Here is a 12,956-nt window from a genome sequence, read left to right on the forward strand (position 1 = left end):
CACTAGCTGGCCACCATGTGCATGTTTCTGTTTGTAAGCTTACAACATTTAATAACTTAATGAACAAAGATTTTGGTAAACTCTCCACAAAATGACTGCGATGTATTTGAAAAAGCTGTCCAACTATGCTGTTATGATATGTATAATTAATAATTGGATCAACATGTTAATTGAAATTTATAAGATAAAAAAAAAACCCTGCACAAATATGAGTAAACTGTACCATCAAGCATTTAAGCTCGATAATGTTTATACTGTAATGATACGTATAGTGAATGATTGAACTCGTTATCAACATCTTATTTGAAATTTATAAAGATAAGATAATCCTGCTCAAATATAAGTAAACTGTACCATCAAGCATTTAAGTTCGATAATGTTTATTCTGTAATGATACGTATAGTGAATGATAAAACTCGTTATCAACATCTTATTTGAAATTTATATAGATAAGATAATCCTGCACAAATATAAGTAAACTGTACCATCAAGCATTTAAGTTCGATAATGTTTATTCTGTAATGATACGTATAGTGAATGACTGAACTCGTTATCAATGTCTTATTTGAAATTTATATAGATAAGATAATCCTGCACAAATACGAGTAAACTGTACCATCAAGTATTTAAACTCGGTTAATGTTTATGCTGTTACAATGATCGTTTTTAGCGTTTCAGTTAAGGTTTTTACTATTCATTTGTTGATTGACTATTTCACCTCTATTTTATTTTCAGCCTAAGGTATCCCCAACGCTTTATCCAGGGTTTTTGTGATTATTAGGATTAGCATGTGTAATACTAGATGGAATTTAGTGTTACAAGGATATGGGAGACCTCAAAACAAACATAGTAAACAGGATATTTGACTATCTTTCCAAAATTCACCTAATGAACCCTTGATTTCCATTCCCTTTAACTTAGCATACCACTAAATCACGATTCATTGAAAGAGGGTAAAAGGTATGCCATGTCACGCAACAAATGCGAAAAAAAAGCAATGGATATGCATGTTTATGAATGTAAATTTGCCAATTTTGGTACACAAAGTTTTGCAGATAGATAATATGTTTCAAAAATTCCATTTCTATCTGATAACAAAGGCCACATTCACTTTCTTCAAGCTTGAATTTTGGGAGATATGCACGACACTCAAAGCTCTCGCCAAAGGGAACCTCTTGGACCTCTTTTTAGGTGTGATTGTTTGCATTTCCAAAGTCCTTATGCAAATATATTATCTCTGTGTCACACATAAGTAATCCGATTAAACGCCTGTAGGTGTCTGGTTTTTAATGAACAATGCACTTGAATTGTTTAACGCTAGTCTAAAGCCGACAAACGATGATCTTCACTGCGTGCCATACATGAGAGTGGCTTCAAGAAAAATCATTAAAACTTAATTACTCCATTGTTATCTTTGTTCACCAACTTTCCTCTTTAATACAAAAGTATTAAAGTATTAGAGCCAAAATGATTTCGTTCTAGTTCCTCTCTTCCATTCCTTAGCCAGTATACCGTCTTGGATAGAGAGCATGTGTTTCGGTGTTCATCATAAAAATGAAGACATCAAGGGAAGAAAAGGTCTTTCAGTGACCTAAAAAACCTGACTCCTTGCTGGAAATTGTTTATATTTGCAGAAGCCTTGATTCAACGTCTTAGTTTATCGCTGTTTCTCAGTGATTAACAGTAAAAAACAGTCAGTCTGTGAAACGTGGACCGGATGACTGCGGTGGCGGATGCGGATTGCAGAAGAGAAAACGTGGATGTAAAAATGCGGATAGAAAAGTGCGGATGTAAAAAAAAAGACTTGAAAAAATGAAAAAATAAATAAAGTCAAAATTAGCAAAGCAGCGACAGGAATACTATTGTTTTACTGGAACCAGAGTCAACTTAAATCAGATGTTAACCGTGGTTGACAGATACAGAATATAAACCAGTTTTCCTCAAAAACTGGACCTCGACGCGGAAACTATAACTGGAGTATTTTATTGTGACACCAAATAATTCATTTCTTGTTACAATTCAAGGAGCGGGATCATAAGTAGCTCCTGCTGATTACTGTGCGGACAACGCACGAGACGAGTGCAAATATACCGCGATATTGCAATCTGGTTATTTGTACTATGGGAAACCGCGCGCGAGCGTCACGCAAATCTGTCACACTTTCCCGAAAAAAGTTTTTCTTTCTAGAAATTCTTTCTTTGTAACTATCAGAGTGGGAAAATAAATTTCTTAAGATATGTTTTGGCGTGTTGCATCACGGAATATTTTTTCTCGTTGTTTGTATTTTTACTCGCCCCACAGGCTCGTCAAAATACAGTACAACTCGTAAAAATACTCTGCGTTAGTACACGCCAAAACATCTCATAAGATATATTTACTTCACGAATGTTTATTTTGTTGCTAAGGGGTGTCTCTCGTTATTTTGCATTGAATACCCTTTTTATACATTAGACAAATTGTTGATAGTTTTTTCGCTTTAGCGTCTTTAGTCTTATTTGGTATTTAAAAATAAAAGTTAAGTTTTTCGTTTGTCTAACGTGTAGTCACGTGTGATGTAGATCGCGACGTTTCGACTGCATACTGCTATTCTTCTTCAAGCGATGAGGTCGACTGGTCATGCATGATCTTATAAAGCATGATGCTCTGCTGTGATTAGTTGTTTTTCAACAGCTCTGATCGGTGCATTTCGATCCTTGCTGTCCACTCAGTGATTAGCTCCCTCGGCGGTCCGCTGTCGCACGGCTCTCCTGTTGTTGTGTTTTTTGATCGTGGGCATCCACGCTTCTGGAATTTCTATCCCACTATCCCTGTTGATGTTGTTAGGGTGAAGCCTTATATGAATTGCCTCTTTGACCCTGTGCGTGTAGTAATAAGGGTCACGATCAATAAACTTTACTTTGTTCCAGAGTGGCTTGTGTCCGGTGTTGCGGGCATGCTCTGAAACGGCGGAGGTCTCGGTACGGGCGAGTCGAATGTCTCGATCGTGCTCCTTAATTCTGTCTTGCATAGGTTTTCCAGTCTCTCCGATTTACACCTTGCCGCATTCACATGGAATCCTGTAAACTAAGCCATCTTGTTTAGCCGGGTCGACAGCGTCTTTGGTCGTACTAACTGAGATCTTAGCGAGGTCTCTGACTTGAAAACAGCGCGTACGGCTTGTTGTTGAAGGCAACGGCGAACCTGCTCGGACAGACCTTTGACATAAGGTAAAACCGCAGTAGCTTTGAACTCGTTGGCGGATTCGGCACTGTTTTTTGGTTTTCCGGTCTTGTTAAGTTTCTGCAAGAAAGAAAAAGGATAACCATTAGAAACCAGAACAGATGACAGATGTTTTTTCTCCTCGAAGATGACGGAGGGTTTTGTTACGAGACGTTCGGCGTGCTCGTAAAGGCACTTGACAATACCACGTTTTGCTGATTGAGGGTGGTGTGAATCATACGCTAAGTATTGTTCGGTGTGCGTGGGCTTCCTGTATACGCTGGTGGTGAGGTGGCCGTCAGATTCTCTTAAAACTGCGGTGTCAAGGAAGGCGAGTTTGTTGTCTTTCTCTGTCGCCATGGTGAAGCGGATGGAAGACTGCTGGTTGTTTAAATGCTGTAAGAAGTCGTCTACGTTTTCGCGATCCAGAATGGTAAAGGTATCGTCCACGTAGTGTTTCCAGATCCTAGGCTCGTAGGATGATGTAATTATCGCCTGTTCTTCGAAACTCTCCATGTAGAGGTTAGCAATGACAGCGGAAACCGGACTCCCCATGGCGGCGCCGTCTTTTTGCTCGTAAATCGATCCGTTATACAGGAAGTATGTGGATCTCAATGCGAATTTCAAAAGGTCAGCGATCTGTGCAGGCGTTAGTGTTGTGCGGTCTGCAAGGCTTGGGTCGTTCTCGAGTTTCTGCAGTGCGGCTTGTACAGCGGCGTCGATAGGAACGTTAGTAAACAGCGATTCGAAACGTCGAAAGATACCATGATCTCGTTGTCTAAGATCGTCTCATTGCTGACGGTGGATACGAAGTGGGCTGAATTGGTCACTATGTACTCTGGCTTTCCTGTTAAAGGAGACAAGATGTTGGCTAAGTAAGCAGATAAATCATATGCAAAGGTGTTTACGCACGACACGATAGGTCTTAGCAGTACATCGGCCTTATGGATCTTCGGTAAACCGTAGATTCTATGCGGCTGTTTGTGTCGGGGTCTGATCTTGTTGTAAACTGCCTCTGATAGATACCCGCTTCGCTTCAAGGTAAGCAGCTTTTCTACGAATATTTGGTATATATACAGAAAAGTTGTCTTATTGATTAGATGACTCATCCCCTGGTGAGTGAGGAATCACGAAACAGGCTTGTAGGGATAAAAGTATAGTCTCTCTGTTTTTCCCCTTTCGCAACATATAATATATATATATATATATATATATATATATACATTTTTTTTTTCCAATCAGCACTTTTCTATCTACATTTTCCCATCCGCGTCCGCCATCCGCAGTCATCCGGTCCGCGTTCTTCAAACACCCAGCCGTGTCTTCATTTGCGGCTTACGTCTGACGTCTGACGTCTACACTTGATCATCAATCTTGTAAGAAGAGGCTTGTTAGTGAGAAGTTTATTGTATTCAATTAGGTGATTTTTGCTGCATCATGTCCATTATTTTTCGCTGTGTCAAGATTTTGTGGTCATACGTGTCCATATATGGTACATTCAATACATTGTGAACGAACGTTATACCGTTGATTGTGTTGCTGGGGTGGGATGGGTGGGTCATATCAAATCGTTTCTTATCCAGCTTGGATCAGCTCTCTGTACGCCAGCTCCATTTGCACCGTGTCATTTTAATCCCTGTGTAGTATCAGACTGTGAACCGGGCGAGGAATGTGTTCGATGTTTTGGTTGTGAAATCGCAACCTGTAGGCCGATTACACGCTGAAAAAAGTATTAAGACGTTGCCTCTTAATGCATGAGATCAAATGGCTATTCGTAGATAAAACCAAGCTCATGTAAACGCTGGCTCTTTATTTTTTTGTTTGTGACATGCTCTAAATAATATTTCTTTTTTTTCTTTTTTCTTTTTGTTTTGATTTGATCAATTTTTAAAATGAATTAATACAGCACATATTCAGTATTTCCAAATCCGTTTCATCTCCTCCCATAATTCCCTAGAATCAATTAAGTAAACTTAAACTGACTTAAATCCTACAGCAGATCGCAGAGAGAAAACCACTCAGCTATTTACAGGGCACAAGGCATTGAAATCGAGGATATCTAAAACAAATCCTTTGGGTGGTAGGGTAGGGGATTAGAACCCAAAAGTTGGCCACTCGACCATGCAGCTTGCAGATATTATGTACACTACATGATAAGTCTAGTTAGCCTGAAATCCATGCGAAATCCCTTATACTTTCCAATCTATGCCCTAACTTAAGCGAATGTTCCTTTCCATGGAGAGTTTCAAACTATCTCTGTTTGTGGAAGGCAGAGGATACACTATAGCGAGGGTCTCAATGGGGTGATGGCTTTTACGGCTAACGGTTAAAATTTTGGCCAATTTACGGCTAACGGTTAACACCTTTCCATTGTTTCCACCAGACATATTGTTTGCGTTAAACTTTTTTTACGACTAACGGTTAAAATTTGTCAATTTTTACGCCTAACGGCTAAATTTTTTGGCCGTTTTATGGCTAACGGTTATCCCCATTAAGACCCTCTATAGCTTTTTCTCGCTTTTGTCAACACGACCTTTGAAATTTTTATAGGCTAAACCACTGCGAGAGTGCCAACAAATTCCTTTCCGGTACATCTTCTATCTCAACTCTATCACTGGAAGACGCTTAATGTATCTCCTACTGAGATAATTGACTTTGACATTAAATATTGAAGTTCTACTTTAAATTTACAATTAGGCGTCTTTGTGCCAGTTACGTCGAGAAGTACAAGTGTCAAACGCATTAATGATTTTTGCCGCGTCATGTACATTTTTTTTTTCTAACGCATACACTCTAAGGGTGAGTCACGGCAGATTGGCCCCAGTTTCACTGAAAACATGTTCATGATATGATGAAGAAATCTTTTACAAGTACTTTTCAATATCGAAAAACAGTATCAAGGAAAGTTTTTGAATTATTTTTATAATGCTGTTCAGTATTTCAGATATTTTTGATAAGCATTAAATGTAGATGATTTTATGCCGGTGTGAAGTCCACAAACTCTAAAATTCACAGCGCTTTTCCTTTCAATTGGAAGCTTTACACATCATGACTCAATTTTCAGCCAAATTAATTTGAATGGAGCGTTTTTTATTAGCTTTTAAGGAAAACGTTTATTTGCTACATTTTTAAATTTCCACCACAAAAAGGAAGACATCACTCCAAAATGCATCTGAGATAAAGAGCACTGAAAGAAAATATGTCTTTTCGTAACCCTGAAATTGAACTTTTTAAATTTGTTCATCTCAAAACTTCATCAATCTACATAATTTATAAGCTGTCTATAGTTCATTGCAAACTGAAAAGGTTATGTTTATATCTGCTGCTTTAAAAGCGGACGATTGACGTCGGTTCATCAATATTGTGAATAGAGACATGAGGAGCAAAAAATGACGATTAACGATTTTTAAGCATGTAATTTTTGCAGCATCATGGCCATTATTTAATTGCTCTGTTAAGATTTTATACTCATATATATGACAAATTCAATTTCGAAGTTGGTCATTTAAAATTTTTCTTCCCTAAGGTAGGCTGGGAAGATTTCTGCAGTTTACGATTTTACTTCATTACCCAGGTGGGTAGGGTATATTGATACATATCTTTCTCGACCATATTTTTCAAGAGTGAGACCATGGCTTGGTAATCTACCGGGATTTCTTTTCACTATATATGTGCGTACACTTGAGACTAAACTTTGTGTCCGATTTCTTTTCTCCAATTAGGTTCCTTTTTCAGACGTCGTACGGTATCAGTGAAGATTCCAAACCATGAAGGTCTACGTGGCTGTTCTCTTGATATGCATCATCTGCTTTCAGGCCCCACAAGTGAGTTAAGATTGCAAAAATGGCATTGTGTAAAATTCATGTTACGATTCGTCAGGAACATATCAATTTTGAGATACTTGTATCCAATTGTTTCAGTTTGGTTTTTAATCGCGACTAGTGGTTGAGGTTTAAAGAGTCTTAAACAGATTTAAATAGTTTTAAATTCTTAAAAACACGTTGATCACACTTTTTTATTTCCCCGCAGGTTCTCGGAGCTAGAATAAAGAGAGGTATGAAGCAACCATATTTGCAGAGTTCATTACTTCTTCGATATCAATGAAATGGAGGAGAATAGAAGTTATAGATACGCCGGAATCTCTATTTACACTCACAGAAATTTTTTCGAGCTTCTCCTACATTTTAACGCGATTTTCTGATTCAGTTTTCAAATAAATGATTTCCACCATATCTATGGTTCAGTTAGGAATTTAAGTGTTCAAAGAAAAAGGAAAAGTTCGTTAATTGTTGTTTGACTATTTGTTTGTTTGTTTGTTTGTTTTTCTGCTTATTTTTAGGTAAACTTTGCGACCCAGGTTTACCTGGTACATGTTTTGAATCCGGCGATCCTTGTAAAACAGCACACTGCCCAGCTGGATATAAATGTTTTCCATGTTTTGACTGTATTGGCTTTGTTTGTAAATATTTATAGCTTCATGGCTGAGAAAACGATTTGCATAACCGCCAATTCAATTATGTGCCGCACAGCTGATGATGTTGGTCAATAAAAGCGAATAAAATTGAAATGAACTTTGATAGTATTGATCAGTTCAATCTTTTCTCCTTTACCACTTCCCTTCCAGAAGTTATGTGAAATCCATTGCGGAAGTAATCGTGAATGTATTACGTAAAAACAAGAGTGTGTTTTTCTTAAGCACTTGGCTAGCATGGCGCCAGAGGCAAGCATAGCTATTCAAAGATCCTCCCTTGTGACAAGGGAATGTTTCTCTCGAGAAAGGTTGCCAGTTTATCCAAACGAGTTAAAAATTATTGTCGTCCAAAGAAGGCCAAAGGTTTGATGGTACAGAAAAGACGAACCAGCCAACTTTAAATCGCCCCCACGCAATTTCTTAGCGCAGAATTCCGCACGGGTGCTTCCAAGCATATTTTGGTTGTTATTCTCGATTAATACTTCGCTGTATTGGATTTTCACTGAAAATCTTCTTTTTTTTTTCAATCACATCAGGGACAGCGGGTGACTGTGTGTTGCTTTATGGTCGTTATGTTTCACTTTCATTAAAAGTTGCACTAATATAAAGCAAATGAAATTTGATGGTAAACTGTGATTATCAAAATCGTAACCCCTTGTTCAATATCAATGTGAGCATTGCTAAGTAATATAAGTAAGATAAGTAATACAATATAATTTTTGAAGTATGGCTGATACTGACCATAAGAAAATTTGTGACGAGCAAGAAAGTTAAAGGAAGTAAAGCTAATATAGAGAGAAAATATAGACCTCTTCGGTGCACTAATGGATACATACAGGAGGTGATCATATTGATATCATTCTTTTCCTTTTTAGAGTTCCTATGTCAATTTTAAAGCAACGCTGTTAGCAGTTGTAGCTTTACTTTTACCAACTATCAAATTAGTCCAGACGCTTTTGAAGGACCAGTGTTTTCTGTTGGGAAATGCCCAAATATCATTATTACAATTCTAGTTTTCCTCTTGTAATTGTAGTTATTAACTGAAGATGCCTTTCACAACCGAGAAGGGAGGTCTTTGTTAGCCCGTCCTTAAAACTAGCTTTGTACATCGATATGCATCAAACCCTCGCTCAAAATAATTTTCCAGCATGCATTTAAAAATATTACTCAATTGAAAAAAAGTGTTGAAAACTAACTACCCTGAAATGACGTCTGACGTCTGTAAATCAACAATGTGTGACGAGAAATGTCAAGCAAAACATATAAACAAGGAATTTTTAAACAGTAGTCGGTGTCATTGTTTATTGCTGAGTCATGTACAGTTCAGAGGTTCTTGAAGAATCATTCCAGCCAGAGCTGTCAGCTGAACAGGTTTCCAGAGTTCAGTACATTAACGTCAAACAAACTGATAAGTGAGTTGGATACTGATTAATCAAACGTATTTTCTTCATTTCGCTCTCTGTATTTAGATCTTTTATACTAGATTTCGTGGTTTACTCTCAAGAGCATTGAATTGATATAATGACCTTCGCGAATGCGAGTCCACAATGTCTTGATTTTTGGAAATTTCTCTAAAGTGTTCAGTTCCGTTTGGGTTTTAGCTGAAGATTTGAAACTATGAAGGTGTACATGGCTATGCTATTTATGTACAAAGTGAGTTGATAATTCAAAAATCTTAATAGTTTCTTTCTAAAAGGTCATCAAGGATTTTCGTTCATGGGTAAATAAAAGAAGAGATATCCCGCGCCCTGAAAATACCCCTATGTCCCGTAAGAGCTTAAGCTTAACATTTTATATCAATCAATCAATCAATAAACTTTATTTACCCTCGAATTTACAGTGTAGCATTCGGGGGCTAATATCTTCGAGCAAATATATATGAAATACAAAGCGTAGTGCCATATATGTTTAGGAACTTTCATTAATGGAAAGGAATTTAAAGGGAGTAAATTTTAGCTACAAGAAAAGTTGATTACAAATATTTACGCAAGAGTGTTACAGATCTAGCGAAAATTTGAATCCATATCATATGGTTGTTTTCTAGTTCTGAATCATTATTACTAAGTTTGAGTGTAATAACTAATTGTCATATAAATATTTTCCTTACACATGATGTATTACTCCGTAGGTTTTTGGCGCCAGAATTAAAAGAGGCCAAACAGGTATGAAGCATCTGATGTAGTTAATGATGCTTTTGGTGTTGCTGCTCTGGAAAATTCTCCAGTTTTTCTACATTTCTTCTATTGTTAGTGAAGTGATATAGTCAATTGTACAATTTTAATATATTTTTATTCTGTTTTTAACGATATGCTAATCTTTATGTCATTTAGCAAATTGCCTAACGTAACAAAAAAGTCTTGCCTTAGCAAAATGTCAACGCTGATTATGTTTTTGCTGATTTCAGTTGCATGTGGAATAGCCTCACCTGGATCATGTTTTCCGGATCCTTGTGGGGAAACATCATGCCCCAGGCGGGGAGAGAAATGTTTTCCATGTAAAAACTGTGAACATTCTATTTGTCTTCAGATAAAGCTGTGAGGAAAGTAATAAGGCATACTCCTCATGTATTTCAAGGCCAGTTCCTGTGCGTTAATCAATAAAAACAAGTTTAACTAATGAGAGGTTGTGATTTTTCCATAATAAAACAACGATATGTTTGTTCTTTCTTGCAATTCCTTTTCCCCCTTGCAAAATGAGTGTTTTTAACGTGGGTATAATGTTAGGTAATATTATGCCCACGGGATAAACAGTGATCTGAAAAACACGAAAAGCAAACCAAAGAAATGACTTCGCCGAGATAGTAAGATAAATCTTGGAGCAAGTGAGCTTCCAAATATCTGACGCGAAGAGGATGTTGCACGCAATGAGCTTTAGAAAACAACTCCCATGATGAACTAAGAAGCAAAATATCTAAACAGGCTGGAATGATTATGCCCAAATGCTTAACGCTAACGACTAATAAACATCCATTGATACTGAACGACGACGAGATTTCTTTTTCGAAATGTTAGGGAGAAAAAATCAAGCACTCATCTAGCACTCAAGTGACAAAAACTTTCCATTTGACTCAAATGACGTCCTACATAGTGTCTCCCATAACACAAAGTGATATCACCAGCCACCGCCACCTGAAAGTGATTGGGTATTTCCAGATAGCCACTGAAGATTATACTTAAAACAGTTGCTGAAATTAAAATCCTCGTATGTTTTAAACTCTCCTGAGATAAAGCAGAAGGAATTTACGCTTACGTTGCTAAGTATTTTAAACTTTTGAAAAGGCAGCAATCATTACAGTATGAGCTTCAGTATGAAACAATGACAAACTACCAAAGGATAATAAATTAAACGCTAATCACCTCAATTAGACTGACCTCAATTAGAACGCCCAGCACTGTCGTGTTCGAGCTGATGGATAATTTAAAATTAACTTTGTAATTTCGTTGGAACTCGATCTATGCGGTTGAGAACAGTTCATTTATCATTGCAAAGCAGAATTAATGACAAATATTGAACCCGTAGCCAAATAATACAAGTATTACTAGCAGTAAATTGTATTTTATGATAACGTGTAAATCACACCTGCCAGAAGGAAGAAAATACTTAGGTTTTTTCTTAGCTAACAAATGTGAACCCTCGAGGCTAGGGTGCAAGGCAACCCTTCCAATCTGTAAGTCTGGCTTTAAGAATTTAGTAACCTAAGAACACCAGTATTGCTTTTTTTTTCTATTTGATGCGCTAAGGTTCTGCTGTTCTCACATCGGTTCGCCTAAGTCAATAGCAAATAGGCCTACTTTAAGCTCCGTTCGAGGCTGCAAAGGGCTCTGCTTGTCAGACATGCACATCCAGACAGATCGCAGAAGGTTTTAGGCTGGCGTATTTTCGTTTGAATTTACTGAGTAAAATATTTGGGTGGGTTGGGTGTCTGTGACTTTTGTATTGATTTATTTCCAGGAGGGAAGATAGCTTTAAAGTTTTCATAAAATAGGAGTACTTCAATTTCCTTTCATTTCATGTTAATTTAATACCTGCCATGTTTTTTCTTATGTATTTGTATATTTCCTTATTTATATTTCTCAGTTTAATGTGTCACAAGAATCACGTTTGAAGCTTCACTCAGACAGACTCTTGACGTGCCCACGAAGATTCAAGGAAAAAAATATTCAAATTTTAAAAAGATAACTACTACTAAGATGAGCTACTTTTCCTGTAGATTTCTATAAAAGCGCAGGCACGACTTAAGTATCTCTTGATATAAAACTGATCAAACTGATACAATTATGAAATGTACATTTGTATATATGATAGATAGGTTGAAGGATAAATGTAATCAAGTAACATAGCCTGCCATAAAGGAAACAGAGATCTGAAAGACACCAAAATCCACCGACACTGTAAGACACTTTACCGAGGGTATAAAGGAGATGGCGAGTTAGAATCTGGGATCAAATCTTTTCAAATAAACCAAGAGGTTTTGAATCATAAGACACGAACAACGGGGATAAACATTAAGGTGTAAATAACGTTCATTTGCACTGAACGCATCTTAAACGAGGTATGTATGCGCATTTCAAAGGTCGAGGAATTATTATCTAGCAGGTCGTGAAAAATATGTAAATTTCGCAATAATCATCAAAATATGTTTAAAACGTCCAACGAAGTAAGCTCTGGGTATTTATTCATGGCTTTCGCAATCAAAAAGAATCTTCCACAGTATCCCATGCCACCAAATAATGGTACCAGCTACTAAGGCCACTTAAAAGCTTTCAAGTTTGGGCGTTTGTATCGACAACAGTTGAAGTCATCGAGATAGTTGCCAACATCTAAAACCTCGTATTTTTCGATGAACTCTAAGGGTAAGGTTTTGTCCGATCAGCATTTTGTTACACACTTTAAATTCAACTTTATATTTTGTATAATTCAGAACTGAAGAAGACAGAACTGCCGAAACATGTCAGTTTTAAAAAGTACCGTTCGTTTTCTAGTTTGGTAGCGCCAACAGTGCCATCAACCCATGGCTGTTCATATTCTTAAGCAGCAAGATCAATAACGAATTTAAAAAAATTGTGTGCAGAATGAGTAGCCGGTCAGCTCTTAGTCTTGGTGTCAAAACGCCAAATACCCTCTCACGACCCGGAGAATATTATTGTCTCTGTGAAATAATGTAACCGTTTCACCGCAATTCGATGACCATATGAAAATGAGACCTTCTTCAAACTGATTAGACTTAAATAACAGTGAAACTGCAAAACTTGTAGATTTATACAATGTCAGTTTGTACAAATGGCGA

At 37.2% G+C, this 12,956-nt stretch overlaps 1 protein-coding gene across 1 annotated transcript; it reads right to left on the minus strand.

Moving 5' to 3' along the window:
• Positions 1–3,063: 3,063 nt before the first annotated feature.
• On the minus strand, positions 3,064–3,753 carry LOC136278227 (uncharacterized). Its single transcript, XM_066161710.1, has one exon. It carries the CDS (start codon positions 3,751–3,753, stop codon positions 3,064–3,066), a length of 690 nt encoding a protein of 229 aa, XP_066017807.1.
• Between the last annotated feature and the right edge of the window lie 9,203 nt (positions 3,754–12,956).

The sequence above is a fragment of the Pocillopora verrucosa genome, chromosome 14 (assembly GCF_036669915.1).
Source record: "Pocillopora verrucosa isolate sample1 chromosome 14, ASM3666991v2, whole genome shotgun sequence".
In the NCBI taxonomy this organism is placed as follows: domain Eukaryota; kingdom Metazoa; phylum Cnidaria; class Anthozoa; order Scleractinia; family Pocilloporidae; genus Pocillopora; species Pocillopora verrucosa.

What these genes read in the sequence shown, in the direction of transcription:
- LOC136278227 (XM_066161710.1), bottom strand. Translation starts at nt 3,753, where the DNA reads ATGGGGAGTCCGGTTTCCGCTGTCATTGCTAACCTCTACATGGAGAGT.